Source organism: Pan paniscus, chromosome X, assembly GCF_029289425.2.
Source record: "Pan paniscus chromosome X, NHGRI_mPanPan1-v2.0_pri, whole genome shotgun sequence".
In the NCBI taxonomy this organism is placed as follows: Eukaryota; Metazoa; Chordata; class Mammalia; order Primates; family Hominidae; genus Pan; species Pan paniscus.
The window spans coordinates 2,649,875-2,677,718 of record NC_073272.2 but is presented as its reverse complement, the minus strand read 5'-3'; the positions used below and the strand labels follow the sequence as shown (position 1 = coordinate 2,677,718).

General features: G+C 48.6%; 1 protein-coding gene across 2 annotated transcripts; it reads left to right on the top strand.

The window, feature by feature from the left end:
• Positions 1-507: 507 nt before the first annotated feature.
• Positions 508-27,348, top strand: ARSD (arylsulfatase D). Of its 2 annotated transcripts, XM_014343373.4 has the most exons (10): positions 510-1,823; positions 5,290-5,439; positions 9,061-9,182; positions 10,346-10,468; positions 12,849-13,272; positions 15,396-15,532; positions 20,300-20,434; positions 21,118-21,280; positions 22,261-22,382; positions 23,673-27,348. In XM_014343373.4, exons 1-10 carry the CDS (start codon positions 1,648-1,650, stop codon positions 24,032-24,034), a joined length of 1,914 nt encoding a protein of 637 aa, XP_014198859.2. In that variant the 5' UTR covers positions 510-1,647; the 3' UTR covers positions 24,035-27,348. The 2 variants fall into 2 exon arrangements, with proteins under 2 accessions (XP_034807257.1, XP_014198859.2); XM_034951366.3 differs by lacking the exons at positions 20,300-20,434; positions 21,118-21,280; positions 22,261-22,382; positions 23,673-27,348 and adding an exon at positions 16,315-17,781 and having other exon boundaries at positions 508-1,823.
• Positions 27,349-27,844: the final 496 nt, after the last annotated feature.

Sequence of the window (27,844 nt, the reverse complement as noted above, 5' to 3'; positions counted from 1 at the left end):
AGAGAACTGAGTTGCAAAGGAAAAAAAAATGGCATAAATGTTGGAGGCAGAATAATGGTGAGGAGGACCTGGATATGCTTCCCACCTATACACCCAACATAGAGTCTTGTGGCTGGTCAGGCACAGTGGCTCACCTGTAATCCCAGTACTTTGGGAGGCCAAAGCAGGAGGACTGCTTGAGGCAAGAGTTTGAGACCAGCTTAGGCAACATAGTGGGACCTAGTCTCTAGCAAAAAAATAAATTAACAAAAATGTGTCAGGGGTGGTGGTGCACACCGGTAGTTCCACTTCCTTGGGAGGCGGTGACAGCCTCACCCTTGACAGCCTCAGCCTTGGAAAAAGAAAGTACTGTTATCTTGAAGACTATGGAATCATTTTGTCCCTGACCAGTGGAAGAGGACCTAAGCGACCCCCTTTGAGGGAAAGTGGGTTACCTGGGCTGGAGGTAGGGATGTGATATTGTTTTGTAAGCTAGCATTTCCTACAAAATATGAATTTATACTTTGACCAGATCTTGCATTGTGAGGGGATGTGAGGGGATGAGGTAAGACATGAAGGGGCTTGAGAGAATCAGCGACTGGAGGTCAAGAGAGTTAGACAAAAACAAAGGCTCACTGCAGTCTCAACTCTCAGCCTTGATCTTTCTAGAGGTCAAAAGAGTTAAAAACAAAACAAACAAACAACAAAGGGGGAGCCAAAGATACAAAGAAAGCATTAAGTGAGAGGGTAATGAGCAAAATAGCATCATTCAAAAACAAAAGGATGAGTCACAGAAAAGATGGGGAGGGGTCCAGGGCACAGTGATTAATCAAAAGGAGTAATTTCGACAGCAGTCTGATGAAAGAAACAAAGATAAAAATAGCAATTGGAATTAGCCGGGCGTGGTGGCACGCGCCTGTAGTCCCAGCTACTCGGGAGGCTGAGGCAGGAGAATCGCTTGAACCCAGGAGACGGAGGTTGCACTGAGCCGAGATCGCACCATTGCACTCCAGCCTGGGCGACAGAGTGAGTCCCTATCTCAAAATAATAATAGTAATAAAAGAAAAAAAAAAGGCCCATCTAGCATTCCCCGTCCCAGACTTAGAGTACAAGTCCAGCATCCGGAACAGACATTTCAAACACCAAGCTTTGAGAAACTGAAATCGCAACTTGATTGCTCTGGGTAGGTCCTAAGACCCTTCCTGACAAAAAGAAAAGGGGGTCCCTGTGCTCAAGCCTAACTGGGTTTATTTTTTATTTTTATTTATTTATTTTTTGAAACAGAGTGTCACTCTGTCGCCCAGGCTGGAGTTGCAGTGGCGCGATCTCAGCTCACTGCAACCTCCACCTCCCGGGTTCAAGCAATTCTCCTGCTTCAGCCTCCCGAATAGCTGGGACTACAGACGTGAACTACCACACCCAGCTAATTTTTGTATTTTTAGTAGAGACGGGGTTTCACCAGGTTGGCCAGGCTGGTCTCGAACTCCTGACCTCAGGTGACCCACTCGTCTTGGCCTCCCAAACTGCTGGGATTCCAGGCGGGAGCCACCGCGCCCGGTCAATCGTAACTGGGTTTAATCAGCTCCTCCTTAGCCCAGGCCTCCCCGTGTGACGACCTGGGAAAACCTGTTTCCACGCGCAGGTCCCGGAGGTCCCGAGAGCCAGGAGATGACGCGGATGAAGGAGGGGCGGGCGCCCGGCCCAGATCCCGCAGCTGAGAGGGCGGAAGCCTTGGCACTAGCGGCGCCCGGGCGCGGAGTGCGCAGGGCAAGGTCCTGCGCTCTGGGCCAGCGCTCGGCCATGCGATCCGCCGCGCGGAGGGGACGCGCCGCGCCCGCCGCCAGGTGCCAGGGACCCCGGGACGCGGCCCACACTAAGGCCTGGGGTGGGGGCCTGGGGAGGGGGTCGCGAGCACGGCGAGGGGCGCCCCGGGCGAGCCTGGGCCCCTGTAAAGGGCGTGGTTGTGTCCGGCGCCTTGTAGTCCCCAAATAGTAGCTGGAGGCGCGTTCTGTGCCCGGGAAAGACGCCAGACAGCAGAGCCCAGGGATGGGGGGCGACTGAGGGGACGAAGGGCGGGTGGAGGAGACCGAACTGAAGGGAAGGCGGAAGGGCAGGGAAAGAGAACAAAGGAGGAAGGGAAGGGAAGGCGGGGGAAGGCTGGCCGGGACCCGGAGGGAGCGGAAACTGGGCCGGTCACGCCCTGCTGGGTCCTCCGCCTTCCACGCCCAGCTACACCGCTGCCCGGATTCGGCCTTCAAAGGCTCCCTAAGACCCGCCCCGAACCGCGCCTCCCGCTCCGCCCCACTAAGACGCGCCCCGTCCCGCCCCAAGGCTCCATCCCCCGAAGCGTAGCCGTGCCCGCCCCACTTCCTAAGAGGCACCCCGTCCCGCCCCCAACCCCCAGCTCGATGCCCTCCAGCACGGCCGTGTTCCCCGGGTCCGCTAAGACGCTCCCCGTCCCTCCCCAACGCCCCGTCCTCCCGAGCACAGCTGTGACGCCCTCCCGATTTCTAAGAAGGCCCCTTCCCGCCCCCCGCCTCTTCGGCCCCACCATGACATGCTCCATCCCGCCCCCCGGCCCTTTGCCTTCCCAGCACGGCTGTGCCCTCCCCCTCATCCCACTAAGACGCGCCCCGTCCTTCCCCCAGACCCCATCCTCCCAAGCACGGCTGTGACTCCCCCAACACGCTCGGTAAGACACGCCCCTTTCCTCCCCATGGGCTTCATTGGGCGCCCTCCCCCCAGCACCGCCGTGCCTACCCCGGTCACCCCGCAAGACTTCTCTGTCCCGTCCCCATCTCCACCACAAGCGCGGCCGTTACTTCCCTCTGGCCATCCCCCGGCGCCTTGGCCTTGTGCCGCCTCCATGTCCCCACCCTCTAGCACCGCCATGCCCCGCTGCACTTCCTCAGATGCGCCGGGTCCTGCATTCCCAGCTTCATTTGCGCCCCAGTGCCACCGGTAGAGGGTCGTGACTGCAAGTTGTCCAGGTTCTTGGCGTTTTGAACAAAGAATTGGACAAAACGCCCAGCAAAGAAGGAATGAAGCAACAAAAGAAGGAAAGCAGGGATTTATTGAAAACAAAAGGACACGTCACAGTGTGCGAGCCGACCAAGCAGCGGCTCAAGGGCCCGGGTACATAATCTTCTTGGGTCCAAATACCCCCTAGAAGTTTCCCATTGGCCACTTCATGCTCACCTCATGTAACTGAAGTGGTGGCCCGCGATCAGTCTGATTGGTTGCAGACAGCAGCCAACCAAAGGGTGAAGTTACAAAGGTCACACTCCTGTGCAAACATCTGATTGGTTGCAAAACCCAACTAATCAGAGACTAGGGTGAAATCACAAAGTTGCACACGAAGACTAGACCCGAAATCAGTCCGATTGGTTGCAGACAGCCAGTCTACTATCTACCCAATAGAAAAGGTCAAAGGGAAGGCTTCGGTCGTTTTGTTACTTAGGCATGGAAAGTTAGGATTTTCCCGCCAGGCGAGGTGGCTCATGCCTGTAATCCCAGCACTTTGGGAGGCCGAGACGGGTGGATCACCTGAGGTCAGGAGTTTGAGACCAGCATGGCCAATATGGTGAAATCCCGTCTCTACTAAAAATACAAAAATTAGGCCGGGCCTCTACTAAAATTACAAAAAAATTAGCCAGGCGTGGTGGCGGGCACCTGTGATCCCAGCTACTCAGGAGGCTGAGACAGGAGAATCACTTGAACCCTGGAGGTGGAGGTTGCAGTGAGCCTGGATCATGCCATTGAACTGCAGCCTGGGCGACAAGAGTGAAACTCCATCTCAAAAAATAATAATAAAAATTAAAATTAAAAAAAAAAAAGGAAAGTTAGGATTTTCCTTTCAATTTAGTTCTAGGAAGTCGGCATGGAAAGCCTTAGGTTCCCTGCCTCCAGACCCTATTCTCCTGCCTCAGCAGCGCTGCCGTGCCTCTCGCTACCCTCCAAGACACGCCCCGTCCTGTCCCCTTCCGCGGCCATTGCCCTGCTGGCCACACCGGATCCCTCCCCATGGCCTTATTCCTCCCCTGCCCCCCAGTACAGCCGTGTCCCCTCACACACCCTGAGACACACCCCTCGTTCGCGTCCTCCCCGGAGAGCACAGCCACGATCCCCCGACACTAAGACACCACCTATCCACTGCAGTTCAAGGACTGCTTGAATCAATCCTCCCACCTCAGAATCAGGCAGAGGTTGCTGTAAGCCACCATCATGCCACTACAGCCTGGGCAACACAGCAAGACCCCATCTCAAAAAAAGAAAAAAAAGAATAATAAAGCAGATTGGTTGTTTCAAAGTTACTTTTCTTACAGGGTTAAAGCACGGGAGACTTTGTTAGCTCAGATGAACTACACATCTTCTTCTTGCTTACTCAAATCTTCTGTTTTTTGGAAAACTGACCTGTTTCCCTGTTCAGCTTGATGATGTGGCAGTTAACACAAGTGACTCCATTCCAGTTTGTTTTGACCTGTATGGTCTAGTGTGGCAGGCCAGGTCTCACTAATGCAGGCCTCCGTAACAACTGTTTCAGCACTGACTGAGTGTGAAGTTACATACTAAAAGCTGAAACAACCAGCGCCTTTATGCAAAGGCTGGGATGTAACAAAAGCACACAAAGAGTTTTGCCCAGGCCTCTCCTGGGCCTTTGAAGCATGACAAGATAACGAAGGAATTCTTAACAGGACCCATTTAGGATTAAACAAGTTTTATTGTGGGTCTGAAGAAACTCCCCAGACCTCCACAAACAAGCTTTGTTGGGGACTAAAGGAACTCCCCAAAACTCTGTGATTTAGCAGGAGACAAGATAAGGGTAATCACCCCAGCACCTGGACCCATGTAGATTAAGTCAATTCACTGAGGCTCCAGAGGAAGGTCTTCAGGACTCAGATCTTAATTACAGATTAGAAGAAGTGAATCACTTATGTCTTTAGATAAATGCACACTTACACTTAGACATATAGCTTTGAAGGTATATAAGCTCTGGAAAGCTTTGTAATTTTGAGTTGGTTGGGAGAGAATTTCCAGGCCTTCCTCCTGTAACTGGTTACAGAATTAAAAACTCTCTTCTTTCCCAATTCATCTGCATCTCGCTATTGGGTCACAAGAAATAGCAGTCTGACCCTCGGTTTGGTCCAGGGACACCAGTGCAGGAATTCAGGCCAAGACAATAACTTCCCATAAAGCTGAGCGTCTTAATTTAGTGGTAAGACCTTCGCCTTCCCAGCGAGCTGCCTTGAAATGCCTACTTCCCTTGCCAAATTGTAGATAGTCATTTCTGTGTTTCGCTTTTCTCTCCAGGGACTCTTTGCCGGTGCTACTGTTTTTATGCTTGCTTCTGAAGACGTGTGAACCTAAAACTGCAAATGCCTTTAAACCAAATATCCTACTGATCATGGCGGATGATCTAGGCATTGGGGATCTCGGTTGCTATGGGAACAATACACTGAGGTACAGTTGGTTGTTGCTATTGGTGATGATGTGATGTGAGTTTGACGGAATAGTGCATTTAAAATCTGCCTGGAGAAATTAGGAAACTCCTTAGGGCCTCAGAACTCAACAAAAAACTACCAACAGGTAAAAAGGCCCTTTTCAACGCTGCGGAACTGCGGTGAGGGGGTGAATGTATTACTACCACAAAATGGGTAGCTTAAAACAACGGAAATCTTAAATCCAGGTGTGGGCAGGGCCGGGCTCCCTCTGGGGGCCCTATGGGAGGATCCTTCCGGACTTTCCCAGCTCCTGGGGGCTCCAGGTGTCCCTGAGCTTGTGGCCACATCACTCCAGTCTCTGCCTCCGTCTCCACCGGGCCTTCTCCTCTGTGTCTGTGTCCTAATCTCCTCATCCTATAAGGACACCGGCCATTGCAGCAAGGCCTGCCCACTGTAAAGATCTCATCTTCTGTTGATTACGTTTGCAAACAACGTCTGTTGTGGGCTGAATTCTGGCCTCCTCCAAATTTGTAGGTTGAAGCCCTAACCACCGGTACTTCAGGGTGTGACCGTATTCAGAGATGGGGTCTTTGAAGAGGTAATTAAGTTAAACTGAGGTCCTTAGGGTGAGCCCTAATCTGATATGGATTACTAAAAGAGGAGATTAAGACACCAACAGAGCTCCCTGAGAGGCTGTAGGGGAGGACCCTTCCTGCCTCTCCCAGCTCCTGGGGGCTCCAGGCATCTCTGGCTTTGTGGCCACATCACTCCAGTTTGTGCCTCTGTCCCCACGTGGCCTTCTCCCCTGTGTGTGTGTCTCCTCCTCTGTCTCTCAGAAGGACACTGGTCATTGCATCTGGGGCCCTCTCTAAACCAGGATGATCCCATCTCGGGATACCTAATAACAACTCCAAAGACAGTTTTCTAAGCAAGGTCTCACACACAGGTTTGGGGGGTCAGCACGTGGACAGATCGGTTCGCAGACCCCCATTCAGCCCACTGCAGTGGCATGTGCAAACACAGAGTAGTAGCCTCTATGCCAACCTTACCAGCAGAGCGCTTGAGTGGTGCTCACGTGCTTTCTGCAACAGGAGAAAAGGTGAGAAAGCTCCTTATTCCATTTGGTGGGCTTTTCTCCTAGAAGGACTGCCCCAGAATGCAGGCTGCACCTGCTTCTCAATAGCTGCCAACCTCAGGAGCGGTCCCCGCAGAGCAGGGCCTCCCTTCTTTGCAGTGAACATCGCAGCACCTGCAGCAGTCTGCCCTGTGTGGGCCGGGCACGGTGGCTCCCGCCTGTCATCCCAGCATTTTGGGAGGCCAAGGAAGGTGGATCACTTGAGCCCAGGAGTTTGAGACCAGCTTGGGCAACATGGCAATACCCTGTCTCTATGAAACATACAAAAAATTAGCCAGGTGTGGTGGCGCATGCCTGTAGTCCCAGCTACTGAGGAAGCTGAGAGTGGAGGATGGCTTGAGCCCGGGAGGTGGAGGTTATGGTGAGCTGAGGTTGCGCCACTGCATTCTAGCCTGGGCCACAGAGCAAGACCCTGTCTCTAAATCAATCAATCAATCAATCTGCCCCCTGTCCAGGGATCCCCTTTCGAACACCCTGAGCAGGCCTGGTTGTAATTCACAGAACATGCGGTTCATCTGTTTACAGTGTACAGTTCAGGGACTTTTATTCTATTCATGGAGCTGTGCATCTGTCACCACAAACCATGTTAGAGCATTTGCATACCCCCAAAGAAACTCTGCATCCCCTTAGCCATCACCTCCAGCTAGGAGCGAATCTGTGTCCCCTAAACGCCTACGTTGAAGTCCTAACCCCCAGGACCTCAGACTGTGACTCTATTTGGAGACTGAGTCTTTAGAGACGTGATTCAGGTAAAATGAGGTCACTAGGGTGGGCCCTGATCCAATAGGACTAGGGTCCTCATAAGAAGAGGAGATAAGGACACAGACACACATAGAGCAATGACCACCTGAGGACACAGGGAGAAGATGGTGCCTACGAGCCCAGGAGGGTGGCCTCAGGAGGAACCAGCCCTGCCCACGCTTGATCTCAGACTTCCAGCTCCCAGAAATGTGAGAGAATAAATGTCTACTGGGTTTGTTTTTCTGTTTTATTTTGTTTTGTTTTTTGAGACAGGGTCTCACTCTGTTGCCCAGGCTGGAATGCAGTGGCATGATCACAGCTCACTGCAACCTCCATCTCCTAGGCTCTCACCTCAGCCTCCTGAGTAGCTGAGACTACAGGCACATGCCACCACGCCCAGCTAATTTTTGTATTTTTTGTAGAGACAGGTTTTCACTATGTTGCCAAGGCTTGTCTCAAACTCCTGGCCTCAAGTGATCCACCCACCTTAGCCCCCCAAAGTGCTGGGATGACAGGCGTGAACCACTGTGCCCAACCAATATCTGGTGTTGAAGCGGCCAGGTGTGTAGGACTTTGTTATGGCAGCCCCAGCTAACGCTCCTCCAACTCTCTCAGCACCCTAACCCTCAGCCTCTGGCAGCCACTAATATACTTTCCATCTCTATAGATTCCCCTGTTAGGGACATTTCATACAGATGGAATTATATAACCTGTGGTCTTTTATGTCAGGATGCTTTCACAGACCAGTGTTTTCAGGGTTCCTCCCTGTGGCAGCAAGTGTCAGTACCGTGCCTCACGCCTTGCAGTGGCTGAGTCATATTCCATAGATTCCATTCTATGTGGATACCTTTTTTGGCTCCTTTTCTCTTTCTTTCTTTCTTTTCCTTTCTTTCTTTCTTTCTTTTTTTTTTTTTTTTTTTTTTTTTTTTGAGACAGGGTCTCACTCTGTTCTTTCACCCAGGCTGGAGTGCAGTGGTGCAATCTTGGCTGACTGCAACCTCCGCCTCCTGGGCTCAAGCAATTCTCCTGTCTCAACCTCCCGAGTAGCTGGGATTACAGGTGTGCACCACCTTGCCTGACTAATTTTTGTATTTTTTTTTGTAGAGACGGGGTTTTACCATGTTGGCTAGGCTTGTCTTGAACTCCTGACCTCAAGTGATCTGCCCACCTAGGCCTCCCAAAGAGTTGAGATTACGGGCGTGAGCCACCGTGCCCGGCCCTCACAGTTTTTTGATATCTGATGATGAAAGCTTTTAAGCCTCTTCTGTCTGTGCTCCCCATCTGGACAAGCAGATAAGAAAGCACAGGGACTGTCTCCTTTGGTGCTGATGGCAGATTCAGACCATAAATGCCCCCACCCTTGCATGGGAACCCTCATCCCGCCCCACACCCTCACCACAATTGAAAACATAAATCTCCTTTCCTTGCTTCCTTATTTCACATGAGCTTGGAAGGCCTGCCCTGCTCTCCCCAGAAAGCCTTGTTATATGAGTCATAAATTGTCTCATATACTTTGTGTGTGTGTGTGTGTGTGTGTGTGTGTGTGTGTGTGTGAGAGAGAGAGAGAGAGAGAGATGTCATCCATCTCAACATCAACACCAAACTTAGGATGGGGTCAATCTACCGCTGCAGGAGACCATAATGCAACTAATTCTGAAATCCGGTGAAGTCCTTGCAGCTATTCCTGTGCCTTTCAGAGCAGGGATCTGCTTAAGCCAAATGCATGTCTCCCTTCCAACAATGACATTTGTGTGCTTTGCTCAGAACGCCGAATATTGACCAGCTTGCAGAGGAAGGTGTGAGGCTCACTCAGCACCTGGCGGCCGCCCCGCTCTGCACCCCAAGCCGAGCTGCATTCCTCACAGGGAGACATTCCTTCAGATCAGGTTGGTGTCACGGAGATGATGGAGAAATGGGTACATCTGTGTGCACTCATTCTGTCATCTGTAACAGTTGAGTACTGATGGTGAAGATACAGGGGCAATGGTACAAACATCACCTGCAATTCATCGTCTTCCTTGTATTTATGTAAAGAATATTGTATTGTGTGCATACACATAAAAGTTGTGATCATTAGGATGTGAACAGAAAAACCAAGGTCTGTGGAATATTTTAAAGAGGTTTATTCTGAGCCAGTATGACTGATCACAAGACCAAGTGTCTCTTAGAGAGAGCAAAGTTTCCCCAAGTTGAGAATCATTGTGATATAGATAGATGATAGATGATAGATAGATAGATAAATTGACAGCTAGATACATGCTAGATGGATGATAATGATAGATAATGGATGATTGATAGCTAGATATCTAGATGATGATGATACATAATGATGATTGATAATGACATGATAGATGATTGATAGCTAGATAGCTAGATAAGAGATGATTGATAGATAATGATAGATGATAGATAATGATGATAGAAAGATAAGTGATAGAAAGATGATAGATAATGATAGCTGATTGATAGCTAGATGATTAATGATAATGATAGATAATAGATACATAGATGGATAGATATAGATGATAGATGATGGATACATATTGAGATAGACAGGTGACAGGTGATAGCTAGGTAAACAGATAGATAGACATATGATAGATCACATAGCGTCTGTCATCCTAAGGTAGGGTGTCTCTGTTTTGGCATGATGGACATTTGGGGCTAGATGATTCTCTGTGGTGGGGCTGTTCTGTGCACTGTATGTGGGGTCTTGAGCAGCATCCCTGGGCTCCACGCACCCGATACGAGTAGCGCCACACACCACCCTTTCTGAGTTGTGACACCACAAACATCTCCAGACATTGGCCATGCTTATTATTTCGAGAATAGTGTGATAGGTAGGTAGGTAGGTATGTAGGTAGGTAGATAGATGACAGATGATAGATGGGTAGATAATTGATAGCTCCATCCATGATAGATGGATGATAGATAATAGCAGCTTGGCTCGGGTGCACAAATCCAGATCTCAGACACCAAATCCTTCTGGTTGAGAAGTGCTCCTCTAGAGAAAGGAAAGTAAATTCTTCCTGTCTTCTCTGCCTCACAGGCATGGACGCCAGCAATGGATACCGGGCCCTTCAGTGGAACGCAGGCTCAGGTGGACTCCCTGAGAACGAAACCACTTTTGCAAGAATCTTGCAGCAGCATGGCTATGCAACTGGCCTCATAGGTGTGGATATGTGGGAGCCTCACATTATACGGTGGTTGGGAATATTCGTGATAAAAAAGATCCCAGGCCAGGCGTGGTGGCGCACGCCTGTAATCCCAGCTACTTAGGAGGCTGAGGCAGGAGAATCGCTTGAACCCGGGAAGCGGAGGTTGCAGGGAGCCGAGATCACACCACTGCACTCCAGTCTAGGTGACAAAGTGAGACTCTGTCTCAAAGAATAAAAAAAAAAAAAGATCCGGTTTTCCTGCAAAGGAAAACAATCCTGTGTCCTCTGAATCAGAAGTTGGTGCCTGGTCCATCTCATGCCTATTGGATTGTCCCCAGTTTTTCATGAGTTTTTTTTCTTTTTAAATTCAAAATCCTAGGAGATTGCCCTCTTTTCTTCTCTGGACCTATCAGTCTTCAGCTTGTCCCCATTTATCACGACCTTCTTCAGACATTATCCTTCTCTACATGGCCACTCACCATCTCAAAAGCCCCAGAGTTAACAAACACTGCCTTCCTTTAGACAATAAACCCCGGCAGGGGCAGAACACCCTCTTTATAACAGACAGCCTGTCAGGGGTCTCCAAGAGCACCCTTAAGTTCAGGAGGTTGCTAGGAGGATTTGGCATGCAGTTTTGCTCATGGGTGATTTATGACAGTCAAAGGAGGTGAGGCAGAATCAGTGATGGGAATTACACGGAATGAAGCCCAGGGCAAACCAGACACAAGCTCCCAAGAATCCTCCCCCAGTGGGATCACACAGGATGCACCATATTCCTCCAGAAATGAGTTTCAACAACACGCAAGGAATGCTGTCTATTAGGGAAGCTCCCGGGAGAATCAGTGCCCAGGGGTTTCTGTTGGGGGCTGGTCCTGCAGGCACTCACTGCCTGGCACCCACCCGAATTCCAGACTCCCAGAACCAAAGGAGGTGTTTAGCATGAACCACGTTGCTTTTGCATATAGTTTAGGCACAGTCAGCTTATTATTTTAATAGTGTGACTTCTCCATTGGAAATCCAGATCTCAAACACCAGCCACGGGGAATCTTACAAGCCAGCCTTTGTAAGGGGCACTAGCTCAGGCCTGCCCCTTAAACGCCTTTCTGCACGGAGAGGAAAGGAGGGAGATGTTGGTTTATGCCGCCAAGCACCAGGCAGTCTGCTGGTTACCTCCTTCATTCCTTACCCAGCCTGTGGGTTTAGAGGTGCTGTCCCCGTCACACACATGAGAACGTGGGAGCGCAGTGGTGAGGCCACCCGCCCCGACCTGGTGGTGGGATCTCTGTGCAGGGTCCCCAGTTCCTCTCTGTGCTTTTCTCACACTCAAAGCCACTGTCCCATTCACAGGAGCTGCAACACCCCAACTTGTCCAAAGCTGTGGTTTTCTTAAGGAGGACAACCATTGTTCCTCCTTTTCAAGTTTCCTGCCACTTTATTTTTATTTTGAATTTTTTTAAAGTTTTTTCTTCTTTTATTTATTATTTATTTTTATTTTTTTGAGATGGGGTCTTTCTCTGTCCCCTACACTGGAGTGCAGTGGCACGATTGCAACTCACTGCAGCCTCCACCTCCTGGGTTCAAGCGATTCTCCTGCTTCAGCCTCCTGAGTAGCTGGGACCACAGACATGTGCCACCATGCTTGGCTAATTTTTTTTGCATTTTTAGTAGAGCCACGGTTTCAGCATGTTGGCCAGGCTGGTCTCGAACTCCTGACCTCAAGTGATCCACCTACCTTGGCCTCCAAAAGTGCTGGGATTACAGGGCCAGTGCTTTATACTGTAGAAGTCTGTGTATCTCCTACTCTGAGGGTGGATTTATTCTTTCTTTCTCTTTCTCTCTCTCTTTTTTTAATTTTTACTTTTATTTTCATTTTTATTTTTTGAGATGGAGTCTCGCTCTGTCGCCCAGGCTGGAGTGCAGTGGCACGATCTCGGCTCACTGCAACCTCCGCCTCCCGGGTTCACGCCATTCTCCTGCCTCAGCCTCCCGAGTAGCTGGGACTACAGGCGCCCGCCACCTGTATTGTATTTTTTTTAGTAGAGACGGGGTTTCACCGTGTTAGCCAGGATGGTCTCGATTTCCTGACCTCGTGATCCGCCCGCCTCGGCCTCCCAAAGGGCTGGGATTACAGGCGTGAGCCACTGCGCCTGGCCGAAAGTCTTAAACCTTTAATCACTTGCCAAGGGTTCTGACATGGATACATTCTTTAGTCTTCACGGATCAGAATGCGTTCATTTAAACACAGGTATCCAATCCATTCATTGCCTTTCCATTTCCAGTTTTGCTCTTTGCAGACTTTTCTTTTCCTGCCGACGCGGAACGATTCCGAGGTTCTTTGCAGCAGACAGGGCTGCTTCAAAGCGGGTCTCTGTTGAACATTTGCGTTTCTTTTAGGAAAATGGCACCAGGGTGTGAATTGTGCATCCCGCGGGGATCACTGCCACCACCCCCTGAACCACGGATTTGACTATTTCTACGGCATGCCCTTCACGCTCACAAACGACTGTGACCCAGGCAGGCCCCCCGAAGTGGACGCCGCCCTGAGGGCGCAGCTCTGGGGTTACACCCAGTTCCTGGCGCTGGGGATTCTCACCCTGGCTGCCGGCCAGACCTGCGGTTTCTTCTCTGTCTCCACGAGAGCAGTCACCGGCATGGCCGGCGTGGGCTGCCTGTTTTTCATCTCTTGGTACTCCTCCTTCGGGTTTGTGCGACGCTGGAACTGTATCCTGATGAGAAACCATGACGTCACGGAGCAACCCATGGTGCTGGAGAAAACAGCGAGTCTTATGCTAAAGGAAGCTGTTTCCTATATTGAAAGGTAAGCAACCATCGCATCTTAAAGAGGAGATGGGGCCGGACGCGATGGCTCATGCCTGTCATCCTAGCACTTCGGGAGGCCAAGATGGGAGGATCTTTTAGCCCAGGTGCTTTAGACGAGCCTGGGCAACATAGGAAGACAGGTTCTACAATAAATAAAATCATTAGCCGGGCATAGTGGTGTGTGCCTGCAATGCCAGCTACTCAGGAGGCTAAGGTGGGAGGTTCGCTTCAGCCTCGGATGTCGAGGCTGCAGTAAGCAATGATCACACCACTGTACTTCAGCCTGGGTGACAGAGTGAGACTCTGTCGCTAAAAAAATAAAAATAAAGTTTAATTTAAAAAAAGAGACGGTAACTGCTCAGAGCATCTGAGAGTCCCCTTATAATCTTTGGGATCTCAGACACCAACCCTCGGAGGAGACGGCTTTGCAGAAGCCAACCTTTTCATGTGGCTGGGTTTCCCATATGAGAGTCTCGAAGTGGATGTCATGTGATGGCTCGAATAGCATTGACATACACGCCATTGGATTCTGTACATTTTTATTGACAGTTTCTTAAACTTTTTTTTTTGTATTCTTTGTAGAGATGGGGTCTCACTATGTTGCCCAGGCTGGTCTCAAACTCCTGGGCTCAAACAATCCTCCCATCTTGGCCTCCCAAAGGGCTAAGATTACAGAAGTGAGCCACTGTGCCTGGCCTTTTTCTAATGTCTCATTTTTTTTTTTTTTTTTTTTTTTTGAGACAATGTCTCACTATATGGCCCAAGCTGGTCTTGAATTCCTGGGCTCAAGCCCTCCTCCCACCTCTGCCTTCCAAAGTGCTGGGATTATAAGCGTGAGCCACCGTGCCTGGCCCTTACTTTTTAATTTGTACAAATGTATGGGGTATGTGTGAAATTTTGTTACATGTATACACTGAATAACGATCAAACAGCATACTTACAGTGTCCATCTCCTGAGTACAATACATTTTGCTAGCTTTGGTCACCCTACTCTGCTACCAGACATTGAATGTATTCCTTTAAGCTTACTGTATGTTTGTACTCTTTAAACCACCTCTCTTTGTCCTTCACCCTTCCCAGCCTCTGGTCTCTATCATTCTATTCTCTACCTTCATGTGATCGATTTTTTTTTAGCTCTCACATATGAGTGACAACATGCAGTATTGGTCATTCTGTGCCTGGCTTATTTTAGTTAACATAGTGACCTCCTGTTTCATCTGTATTGCTGCAAATGACAGGATTTCATTCTTTTTGATGGCTGAATAGTATTCCATCACGTACATATACCAGATATAACCTTTTTTTCTGAGACAGGGTTGGCTCTGTCACCCATGCTGGAGAGCAGTGGTGTGATCATGGCTCACTGCAACCTCTGTCTCCAAGGCTCAGGCAATTCTCGTGCCTCAGCCTCTTGAGTGGCTGAGATTATAGGCACCTGCCACCACACCCTGTTAATTTTTTTATTTTTAGTAGAGATGGGGTTTCACCATTTCACCATGTTGGCCAGGCTGGTCTTGAAATCCTGACCTCAACTGAGCTGCCAGGCTCAGCCTCCCAAAGTGCTGGGATTACAGGCTTGAGCCACTGTGCCCAGCCTCCATTCTTTTTTATGGCTGAATAGTATTCCATTGTGGACATATACAATATATTCTTTTTTTTTTTTTTTTTTTTTTTTTTTTTTTGAGACAGGGTCTGGCTCTGTCACCCATGCTGGAGCGCAGTGGTATGATCATGGCTGACTGCAAGCTCCACCTCCCGGGCTCAAGCCGTCCTCCCACCTCAGCCTCCCAAGTAGCTGGGACCACAGACTCAAGCCACCACGCCCAGCTAATTTTTCTATTTTTGGTAGAGATGGCATTTCACCGTGTTGCCCAGGCTGGTCTTGAACTCCTGGCCTCAAGTGATCCTCCCGCCTCAGCCTCCCAAAGTGTTGGGATTACAAGCATGAGCCACCACGCCTGGCCCACCATTTATTCTTTCTGTGTTCACCCACTGATGGACTCAGAAGGTGATCCCCTGCCTTGGCTCTTGTGAATAGTGCTGGAGTGAACATATGGGTGCAGGGGTCCCTTTGATGTACTGTATATTCTGTGTATTCTCAAGGAAGTTTTCTTCTTTCAGACACAAGCATGGGCCATTTCTCCTCTTCCTTTCTTTGCTGCATGTGCACATTCCCCTTGTGACCACGAGTGCATTCCTGGGGAAAAGTCAGCATGGCTTATACGGTGATAATGTGGAGGAGATGGACTGGCTCATAGGTAAGTCAAGGTACCACGGAGCCTCACTCCACCCTCGGCCTCAGGTTTGAACATAGGGCGTAACAGACTGGCCATCTGAATATGAACCAAGTTGCAATAAAGAATAAGGGCGGTGGCTCACGCCTGTAATCCCAGCAGTTTGGGACGCCAAGGCGGGCGGATCACCTGAGGTTAGGAGTTTGAGACCAGCCTGGGCAACATGGTGAAACCCTGTCTCTACTAAAAATACAAAAATTAACCCGGTGTGGTGGTGCACACCTGTAGTCCCAGCTACTCGGGAGGTTAAGGTACAAGAATCGCTTTAACACGGGAGGCAGAGGTTGCAGTGAGTTGAGATCGCACCACTGCACTCCAGCCTGGGTGAAAGATCAAGACTCCATCTCAAAAAAAAAGAAAAAGAATAAGAGTTACTCTTAGCACTTTGGGAGGCCCAGATGGACAGATCACTTGAGGTCAGGAATTCAAAACCAGCTTGCACAACATAGTGAGACCCCGTCTCTAAAAAAATAAATGCTTAGCCAGGCATAATGGTACACGCCTGTAGTCCCAGGTACTCAGGAGGCTGAGGCAGGAGGATCGCTTGAGCCTGGGAAGTCAAGGCTGCAGTAGGCTGAGATTGCACCACTGTACTCCAGGCTGGGCAACAGAGTGAGACCCTGTCTCTTTAATAATAATAATAGTACAAAGAATGGGGGCAGAACACACTCCCATATCATTTATTTGCTCCTTCAGTATTCCCAATTACTTGGTCTAATTCTGCACAAAATCAACCTTCTACACAGCCAGTGACTTCATGTCATCATCAGAAGTTACCGAAAGTGAAGCAATAAAGTTAATGTTCAGGACAATGCAGAGACGCTGTCTTCCTTCTATGGCCTTCAAGAAACCCTGGAGAGGACCAGTGAGGCTGCAGATTCTTAAAAGAGCATAGACATTAAAATTCTTGCAGAATCTGAATGTGTCTCCTGAGACAAGCATCGTGATAGAGTTCACAGTCTTAAAAGTCTGCATTTTCAGGTGGGGCAAGGTGGCTCATGCCTTTAATCCCAGCATTTTGGGAGGCTGAGGCAGGGAGATGGCTTGAGGCCAGGAGTTCAAGACCAGCCTGGGCAACATAGTGAGACCCTCCCCCCCCATCTCTACAAAAAATTTAAAAAATTAGCCATGGTGGTGTGCATCTGTGGTCCCAGCTACTCCGGAGGCTGAGGTGGGAAGATCATTTGAGCCCAGGAGGTTGAGGCTGCAATGAGCTATAATTATTGCACCACTGAACTCCAGCCTGGGCCACATAGCAAGACCCTGTCTCCAAAAAAAAAAGAAATAAAAGACGAAGAATAGGGAGAAAAACTTCTCTCATGTCATTTATTTGGTCCTTCAGTATTTCCGATTACTTAGTCTAATTTTGCACAAAATCAACTGTATTAGTCCGTTCTTGCAAAGAAATACCTGAGACTGGGTAATTTATAAAGAAAAGAGGTTGGATTGGCTCACGGTTCTGCAGGCTGCACAGGAAGCATGGCAGCATCTGCTTCTGGGGAGACCTCGGGGAGCTTTTGCTCATGGTGGAAGGCGAAGGGGGAGCAGGCATCTTGTGGCAGGAGAAGGACCAAGAGAGGAGAGGAAGAGCTGCACACTTTTAAACAACCAGATCTCGTGAGAAGCTACTCCCTCTGCAGCACCAAGCGGGGGGATGGTGCTCAACCATTCATGAGAACTCTGTCCCCATCATTCAGTCACCTCCCCCCAGGCCCCACCGCCAACACTGAAGATGACAATTCCACATGAGATTTGGGCGGGGACACACATCCAAACTATATTGTCAACCTTCTACACAGCCAATGACTTAACATCCTCATTAGAAGTTACAGAAACTAAAGCAATAAAGTTCGGACAATGCAGAGAGGTCACCTTCCTTCTATGGCCTTGAAGAAACCCTGGAGAGGACCAGCGAGGCTGCAGATTCTTAAGAGAGTGCAGATATTAAAATCCTTGCAGAATCTGAACGTATCTCCCGAGACAAGCATAGTGATAGGGCGGGATTGGTTCACAGTGTAAACCATCTGAATGGATTCCCTCCTTTGCCAGGGCACCCTAAAATTTAACCTGAGAGACTGGTTCATGCCATAATGGGAAGAGGGGGTTGGGCTTGCCTCATTCTACCCACCCCCCAGCATGAACATCCACACAGACCTTAACTCTGATAAGAAACATTTACAATCTATTTTCTCTGAAGCCTGCCACCTAGAGGCTTCATCTGCATGATCAAACCTTGGTCTCCACAACTCCTTATCATAACCCAGACATTCCTTTCTATTGATAACTCTTTCAATCAGTTACCAATGAGAATATGTTTAAATTCCCCACTTCCAGTTGTTCCACCTTTCCAGCTCAACCAATGTACATCTTACATGTAGCGATGGATGTCTCAGGTCTCCCTAAAGTATACAAAACCAAGCTTTGCCCCAGCCACGGTGGGCACATGTCATCAGGGCCTCCTGAGGCTGTGTCATTCTTAACCTTGGCAAAATAAACTTTATAAATGGATTGAGACCTGCCTCAGATACTTTTCAGTTTACAGCAGGCTTCAAAGTCTGCGTTTTCAGCGCTACAGATGACCTTGTGGTTTATATCATTTTGACTTTCAGTGCTTTCAATGACCAGTGGCCTCCAGGGATAAAGCAACTGCTTGGTTTGCAGGGCGTCCTCTGTGCTGCTGAGCCATCAGCCTCCATACGCCAATGCCCATAGATGCTAGTTACAGCCCTGCTTCCTCCTACATAGACAGGGTTCTGTCATCACTGAGTCTCACCATTTCCCTCTCCCCAGTGTCTTTATTATGTCACACAGACACACACACACACACACACACACACACACACGGCACTATGTTTACAAAAGCGTGCTCATTGGCAACCTCTTGGCGTTGTGTGTTCATTCTGTGTTTTGTATTGGTGGTATCTTGGGGTCGACCGAAAGAGTCAAACTCCGTAAAATATTTGGAGAGATTTATTCTCAGCCAAATATGAGTGACAAGTGGCCCGTGACACAGCCCTCAGGAGGTCCTGAGAACATGTACTCAAGGTGGTCGGCATGCAGCTCAGTTTTATACATTTAGGGAGACATACGGCATCAATCAGCATGTGTAAGACGTACCTTGGTTCAGTGCAGAAAGGCAAGACCACTGAAAGCGGGGCTTCCAGGTCAAAGGCGGATTTACAGATTTTCTGATTGGCAGGTAGTTGAAAGAGTTATTATCTGAGAATCAATAGAAGGGAATGTCTGGGTCATGATAAGGGGTTGTGGAGGCCAAGGTTTCATAATGCCAAAGAAGCCTCCAGGTAGCAGGCTTCAGAGAGAATACATGGTAAATGTTTCTTATCAGACTTAAAGAGTCTGTTCTATCAGTCTTTTTTTTTTTTTTTAAACAGGGTCTCACTCTGTTGCCCAGGCTGGAGTGCATGGTGTGATCTTGACTCATTGCAGCCTTGACCTCCCAGGCTCAGGCAATCCTCCCACTTCGGCCTCCCGAGTAGCTAGGACTACATACAAGCATGTGCCACCATACCTGGCTAATTTTTGTATTTTTTGTAGAGACAGGGTTTCACCATGTTGCCCAGGCTGGTCTTGAACTCCTGAGCTCAATGGATCTTCCTGCCTCGGCCTCCCAAAGTGCTGGGATGACAGGCATGAGCCACTGTGCCTGGCCTTCTCTAAGTCATAGGTCTCTGTTTCAACGTGAATGCTGGTCAGTTGTGCCTGAATTCCAAAGGGAGGAGGGTATCATGACGCATGCCCACCACTCCCCCCGCCCCCACTACTTTCCATCATGGCCTGACCTTGTTTTTGTTTTTTGTTTCTTTTGGGTTTTTTTTCTTTTTTTTTTTTTTTCTGAGATGGAGTCTCACCCTGTCGCCCAGGCTGGAGTGCAGTGGTGCGATCTCGGCTCACTGCAAGCTCCGCCTCCTGGGTTCACACCATTCTCCTGCCTCAGCCTCCCAAGTAGCTGGGACTACAGTCTCCCGCCACCACGCCTGGCTAATTTTTTGTGTTTTTAGTAGAGACGGGGCTTCACGGTGTTAGCCAGGATGGTCTCAATCTCCTGACCTCGTAATCCACCCGCCTCAGCCTCCGAAAGTGCTGGGATTACAGGCGTGAGCCACCACACCTGGCCCTCTTTTGGGTTTTTTTTTGAAACAGTCTCACTCTGTCACCCTCGCTGGAGTGCAGTAGTGTAAGCTCACCTCACTGCAACCTCTGCCTCCTGGGTTCAAGCGATTCTCCTGCCTCAGCCTCCCAAGTAGCTGGGATTACAGGCGTGCACCCCCCACACCTGCCTAATTTTTGTGTTTTTGGTAGAGATGAGGTTTCACCATAATGGCCAAGCTGGTCTTGAACTCCTGGCCTCAGGTGATCCACCCACCTCAGGCTCCCAAAGTGCTGAGATTACAGGTGTGAGCCGCCAGGCCCGGCCTGACCTAGTTTTTCAGGTTAACTTTGGAATGGCCTTGGCTGAAGGCAGAGTTCACCAGTCGGTTGGGGGGCTTCGAATTTTATTGTTGATTTGCATTGTAAACAGTCCTGTGGTATCACAATGATTAGCTATGTCTTACACTTTGGGATCACATTGTAACCACGGCCTCCGAGTAAGTGTGGTCTCTTCTTATGACTTCCTGGCAAGAGGTGTCTCCTGCAGAAAGGAAGAAGTGCATTGAACTAGCGGATGCTGCTTTGTTTTCTTGGTCCTGAAACTTTCCATTTTCTGTAAAGGTAAGGTTCTTAATGCCATCGAAGACAATGGTTTAAAGAACTCAACATTCACGTATTTCACCTCTGACCATGGAGGACATTTAGAGGCAAGAGATGGACACAGCCAGTTAGGGGGATGGAACGGAATTTACAAAGGTGAGTTGTGGACATCGGGGACACATATGCATTCGACCAAATAGCTCCCACCACTGAGGGTCCCAGAACAAGTTGAACTGAAAATGAGTTTGCTCATTTCAAAAAGAATGCATTGAGCACCTACTGTAGTACAAGTTCTACCTAGATGAGCAGGACAGGCAGATAAAAAGTCACATCCCCTTCCTTTAAAGGGTTTACGTTTTAGTAGAATACAGAGGTATAAATAAATAATTCAGATAAAATTAAAATTTATTTTATTATAGTCTTAATTTTTAAATATTTAATAAATTTATTACTATTTTAACTAATATTTTAATGCATCAATTAATATTGATGCATAATATTAATACATATTTTAAAAATTATTGATAGTTAACAAATATTTTTAAATTATTAAATTTAATGAATATTTTAATACATTATTTTATTCTAAATAAAGGTAGCATAGATTGACTAGAACAGTTGAATCAGCCACAGCGACCTACCGATATTCAAGAGGCCAGGGAGTAGCATGATTCTGGAAATATTGCTGTGGCTGTTTTTGGGAAGCTGAGGCTGCCCCAGTGTGCATGTGTGCATACGGGTGGCTGTGCATATTCACATACCTATGCACAAATACATCCAGATGTGTGTACAGACTGGGCAGTTTCCGGCAAAATCCTAACGATGTCTTTTACTTACAGGTGGGAAGGGCATGGGAGGATGGGAAGGTGGGATCCGCGTGCCCGGGATCTTCCACTGGCCCGGGGTGCTCCCAGCCGGCCGAGTGATTGGAGAGCCCACGAGCCTGATGGACGTGTTCCCTACTGTGGTCCAGCTGGTGGGTGGCGAGGTGCCCCAGGACAGGTACGTGGAGATAAGGCTGCCTGTTCCCTGATTTTTTTAAATTGTTTTTAGTTTTTTTTTTTTTTTTCAGTAGGATTTTGGGGAACAGGTGGTATTTGGTTACATAAATAAGCTTTTTTTTTTTTTTTTTTTTTTTTGAGACAGAGTCTCACACTCTTGCCCAGGCTGGAGTGCAATGGCATGATCTCGGCTCACTGCAGCCTCCGCCTCCTGGGTTCAAGCAATTCTCCTGTCTCAGCCTCCCGAGTAGCTGGGATTACAGGCATGCACCACCATCTCCTTTATCCATGTGGCCATGTGTCTTGGGGTCTGTTATGATTAAAAAGTAAGGACAGGTCGGATGCAATGGCTCATGCCGATAATCCTAGCACTTTGGGAGGCTAGATGGGCGGATCCCCTTAGGTCAGGAATTCGAGACCAGCCTGGCCAACGTGGTGAAACCCCATCTCTACAAAAAATACAAAAATTGGCCGAGTGTGGTGGCTTGTGCCTGTAGTCCCAGCTACTCAGGGGGCTGAGGCATGAGAATCACTTGACCAGGAGGCAGAGGTTGCAATGAGCTGAGATTGTGCCACTGCACTGCAGCCTGGGTGACAGAGCAAGACTCTGCCTCATAAAAAAAAAAGTAAGAAAAGCCAACCTAGGAATGTGGGCTGTCCAGCTGGAATTTGAAGGCTTTGTGTTGACCCCCAAGGTGACAGTGCTGTGTGTTGGGGGGGGTGTGTGTGTGTGTGTGTGTGTGCACTCTGCTTATGCAGTGCTGCATAACAAATGACCCCAACACTTAGAGACACTGTGTCTTGAAATAACCACATGTATCCTGCTCAGCAACCTGTAATCTGAACAGCGACTGGAGAGACAGCTCATCTCTGCTCCATTTGCTGGGGAGCCTTGCATTCTGGGAGATGTGTTCCCAGGTGCAAAAGGCTGCCTGGGAACCCGTGGTCTGACTCTGCTCTGTGTTCTCTTCATGAAATCAGGGTGATTGATGGCCACAGCCTGGTACCCTTGCTGCAGGGAGCTGAGGCACGCTCGGCACATGAGTTCCTGTTTCATTACTGTGGGCAGCATCTTCACGCAGCACGCTGGCACCAGAAGGACAGTGAGTACCTGCTGCCCACAGCCAGGGTTGTCCAGAGAAACAGCCAATAGGATGTGTGGATATGTGGATGGATGGATGGATGGATGGATGGATGGATGGATGGATGGGTGGATGGACAGATAGCTATAGAAATAGAGATAGATAAACCAATGAGTAGATTATAGATAGATGATGGAGGGGGAGAGAGAGAGAGAGAGATATGATAGATACATAATGGATAGATGATGGATAGATACATAGATGAGATGGATGATGGATAGATAAGATAGATAATGGATAGATAAGATAGATGATGGATGGATAGATGATAGATAATGGATAGATGATGGATAGATATTTAAGATACATGATGGATGGATAAATATATAGATATGTAGGATAGATGATAGATAAGATACATGATTGATGGATAGATAAGATAGATGATAGATATATAAGATAGATGATGGATAAGATAGATGATAGATAGATAGATAGATAGATAGATAGATAGATAGATAGATAGATAGATAAAAAGTAGAATCAGTTCATGGATGGATGAATAGATGGATGGACAGATAGATGGATGAAAGGTAGATAGAGATATCTGGTGGGCTGTTAGAAAAAAGAAAGATAGATGGAGAGAGATAATAGATAGGTGATAGACAGGTGATAGATAAGTTGATATATAAATAGATGATAGATGGTAGATAGGTAGATGATGATAGGTATGTAGGTAGCTAGATAGACGGTAGATAGATGATAGATAGATAGATGATAGGTAGATAGATAAACAGAGATAGATGATAGGTAGGTAGATAGATGATTGATAGATAAATAGATAATGGTAGATAGATCGATGGGTAAGATAAATGGATGGATTGATAGATAAATAGGTAGCGATAGATAGATAAGTACCCAATCATGCTGTTTAAAATATCATGGTTGTTTCTGTGTAGAAAGGTAGTAGATCGACGCTGAACAGTTTCAACACAGGGGAAAGGGGAAGAATTAAGGAACCTCTATGATTCTGATTTCTGAAAGCAGCCACAGTGAGTGCTCTGCAATGAGTCCCTTTGCCTGGGGCATGCAATGTAGAGACACAAACGGACACACATGGGCGCACGCGCGCACACACACATGCTCTGACTTTGCAAGCTGAAGGCTGTGATTGTGTGGACTGCCTCGTGTCCCTCCTCCTTTTCATTGAATAGGGAGGTTCATGCTGATTCCACAGGGCCGACACCTGCGTTCTGCGTTCACACCTGCGTGGATTTCTGCCACCCTGACTCCCTTCTTGTCTGCATCCAGGTGGAAGCGTCTGGAAGGTTCATTACACGACCCCGCAGTTCCACCCCGAGGGAGCGGGGGCCTGCTACGGCCGAGGCGTCTGCCCATGCTCCGGGGAGGGCGTGACCCATCACAGACCCCCTTTGCTCTTTGACCTCTCCGGGGACCCCTCCGAGGCACGGCCCCTGACCCCCGACTCCGAGCCCCTGTACCACGCCGTGATAGCAAGGGTAGGTGCCGCGGTGTCGGAGCATCGGCAGACCCTGAGTCCTGTGCCCCAGCAGTTTTCCACGAGCAACATCCTGTGGAAGCCGTGGCTGCAGCCGTGCTGCGGACATTTCCCGTTCTGTTCATGCCACGAGGATGGGGATGGCACCCCCTGAATGCCAGGACTGTGAGAGAGGATCCAGGAGAGCCTGACTGCGTTGGAAACAAAATTCTCCAAGCTTGGTTCTATCTTCAGCTTCCCTTTTTGCAAGGAACATGCCCTGGACTGAGAGTGGGTCCCCACTTTCTTTCTTTCTTTTTTTTTTTTTTTTGAGACAGAGTGTCGCTCTGTCCCCCAGGCTGGAATGCAATGGCACGATCTCTGCTCACTGCAACCTCCGCCTCCCGGGTTCAAGCGATTTTCCTGCCTCAGCCTCCTGAGTACCCAGGATTACAGGCACCAGGCACCTGCCACCATGCCTAGCTAATTTTTGTAGTTTTAGTAGAGACAGGGTTTCACCATGTTGCCCAGGCTGGTCTCGCACTCCTGACCTCAAGTCATCCACCTGCCTCAGCCTCCCAAAGTGCTGGGATTACAGGCACGAGCCACTGCGCCCATGTAGGGTTTCCCTTTCCTGATTTGTGAAATAAGACTGTCCCAGTAGGCACCCACTGATGCCTCCTCTTCCTCTCCTAAATCTCAGGGTTCGTCATTGTGCCAATGCCCGATGTTTTCACCCCTCCGTCTTAAAGCATTGTTGCAATTTCATCACCTAGATGACATAACAGCCTTACAAAAGGACAGGGAGGAGTGTCTGTTCCTACTCTCACATAGCGGAGGAAAGTTAGAGCCTCTCAGTCTCTGTTTATGAGGACTCATTAATCTCAAATAATTGATGCATTTTTCATACATTAGGGTCTCTGTCCATGTGTCTTCCTGATATTGTTATAGAAATGGCTTCAGGCTGCTGGTAACAGATGCTGGGGAAAAAGAATGCCTTAAACAAAGCCAGGCACGGTGACTCACACCTGTAATCCCAGCACTTTGGGAGGCTAAGGTGGGAGGATCACTTGAGCCTAGGAGTTAGACACCTACCCAGCCTGAGCAACACGGTGAGACCTCATCTCTACAAAAAACAAATAATTAGCTAGATGTCGTGGTGCACAGCTGTAGTCTCAGCTACTTAGGAGGCTGAGGCGGGAGGATTATTTGAGCCTGGGAGGTCAAAACTGCAGTGAGCTAAGATTGCACTACTGCACTCCGGGCTGGGGGACAGAGTAAGACCCTGCCTTAAAAAAAAAAAAAATGCCTTAAAGAAAATAATAAGAGAAGGGTGTGTTCTCTTCCAAGTAATGAGCCGATCAAGGGGAAGCAACCCAAGGCTAGCAGGCTCTTTTCAATTCCCAGCTCTGCCACTCTTAGCATGGCAGAGAGTTGGCCTCATTATGCCAGTATGGCTGCCACAGTGTCAGACATCACATTCCAGGCAGTGGAAAGGAGAAAGAACCAAAGGGCATCCCTTTCTCTTGAAGCAGTCCCTGTGAGGGGGGAGTATCTGGAAGCCCCAACCCAATTTCTGCTTCCAACCATTATCCATAGAAACAACTGGAAGTTGAGAAGTGCAGTCTTTTAGGTGGGCACCTGGCTGCCCTGTATGAAACCAGAATTAGGTTGGTCAGCAGGAAAACAAGAAAACACTTACTGTGTTGACTGAGGTTTTTGACGCATCGCTTTATTGTCAAATTAAACAACTCTATCTCATTCTGCACTGAAACACGTACTACCATTGCCTATAATTGGCAAATGATCCTCAGAGGCACAGAAGATGCCCTGATGGAAAGTTTGCCCCTTGGGCAAAGAGACAGCCATGGGAACCTTCAGACATAGAGAGAGAAGGTAGCTTTTCTCCCTACATTCCTCAAATAGCTAAGATTTGGCCAATGTGTTTTCTAAGTCAATTCTAGTGTGTTTCATCCTCACCTCTTCCCTCTGTGGCTTTGATGATGGAAGTGTAGTCCTAACCTACTGCACAGCTGGGACCCCATGCCCCTAGATCCCAATACTGGGGATGGGAGGACCTTGCACTATTCCCCTCAGTCCATCTATCGAGGTCTTTGCAGGAAGCATACTGGGAATTGAAACGAGAGCCTAAATGACATCTAAGAAAGGCAGTGTTCAATACCAGGTATTAGGTGAGGATGGGATTCTAAGGACATCAGTGGGAGGCAGGGAGCCACCTTCAGACCTCAGCATGGAAGCTTCCAAGATCCAGAGGAAGAGGCAACGGGCTGTCCACAGCACTGAGAGTCATAGGTAGAAGAATCATCACAGCCCTGCTAACCAGGCAGCTGATGCCCCTCTCCCCTGGCTCCCTGTGTCCAAATCCTACAGGGGCATCTGTTGGCTGAACTCAACCTGAAGCCAAAGAGAAGATGAGTGGAGAGAGGCAACATTTATAGAGCTCAGGTTTCTAGGGCTGGAGAGGGATCTGGAGGGACACACAGGAGACACCTGGCATAACCAAAAAATGATTTAAAAAAAAAAAAAAAAGAAACATCTATGGAGCATGGGACACGGGGAGTGGAGGCAGCTAAAAGCCATCTCATCTTTCACCGTATTCAACAAGCCCATTATAACAAGTCTTTCACGCTCAACCATTCAAACAATCCCAACAATCCCAGCCTAAGAATTTCCTGGCATTTGATGAAAATGGCTCTTGAAAATGAGTTTTGCTATCTTTAAGCTCCCTGGGAAGCAGGATATAAGCCCAGGGCTGGCAGGCTCTTTCTAGCTACCTGCTCTTGCACATAGAGTTTGCCTCATGGTTGCAAGAAGGCTGCCATAGCTCCAGATGGCACATAGACATTCCAGGCAGCAGGAAAAAGGAAGGAGCACTTAACCGAAGGAGGTCAGGGAGTTCGTTAGTCTCCACCTGAAGAAGAGAGCCATGAACCAGCTTCAGTTGACTAACGGGCTCCTGTGAGTGCATCTTTGGACTTTTCTGGAGGTTGAAATCTAGATGTGGTATGTGTCTTAAAGCAGCCACCAACTCCTCCCATTACCTTCCAAGTGAGCCCAACTACACGATGGAGCCTCTTCCCTGCCCTTGGATCTGGGCTGAGCCTCTGACTTGCATTGACCAACAGAATGCAGTGAAAGTGATGCTGATACTACCCTCCCTGCCCTAGACTTGGGATACCTGGCAGCTATATTCTTCCATTCCTCAGGACTTGCAAAAACGGGTCTCAACATGCCTTCCCAGAGCCATGAGGTGTTTCTTTGCCCATTCATTGATCTGAGAAGTGAGTGTAAGGAGTTTAAATCAACCTCTGTTCTGTGCTAGTTAAGGTAATAAAGTTGCTGCAGTCCAGGGGGTAGGTACCTGTGGACGGCTCTGCGAATAGGACAGTTGCATTTCTTGGGAATCAAGTGCATCCCTAGGCTGGCAGTGCAGCAGAAATACTGAATAAAATGTGACAAATCTCCCTGGATGGTGTCATTTGTTTGTTTTTATTTCCCATCCGCAATCCTACTTTTCCACCTCCACCCCTTCACCCCCCAGCTTTGAAGGAACTCACCTGGCATTGCTATTCACTATTCATGGAGAGAGGACTAAACAATCCAAACTCCCCCATTCTGAAAAACTTAAGTCACAGTCACAAGTGTACTCCTGGGCTTTTAGGGTTATACAGGGGAGAGAGGGCGACTGGGAATAAGAACACCTTAAACAAGAGAAAGATGTGTTCTCTCCCAGGTAATGGGGGTCACAGAGGAAGCAATCCAGGGCTGACAGGTTCTTTCCAGCTTCCTGCTCTTGCACATAGGGTTTGCCTCATGGTCACAAGATGGCTGCCATAGCTCCAGGCAGCATGTAGACATTCCAGGCAGCAAAAAGGAGGAAGGTGCAGTTAACTGAAGGATGTCAGGGAGCTGGTTAGTCTCCACCTAAAGGGGGCAGCCTTGAGCCAGCTTCAGTTGACTAACT

Coding starts and splice junctions, on each gene's coding strand:
- ARSD (XM_014343373.4), top strand. CDS start 1,648: ATGACGCGGATGAAGGAGGGGCGGGCGCCCGGCCCAGATCCCGCAGCT. Junction 9,183..10,345: donor GAGACATTCCTTCAGATCAG/GTTGGTGTCACG, acceptor TCTGCCTCACAG/GCATGGACGCCAGCAATGGA. Junction 20,435..21,117: donor ATGGAACGGAATTTACAAAG/GTGAGTTGTGGA, acceptor TTTTACTTACAG/GTGGGAAGGGCATGGGAGGA.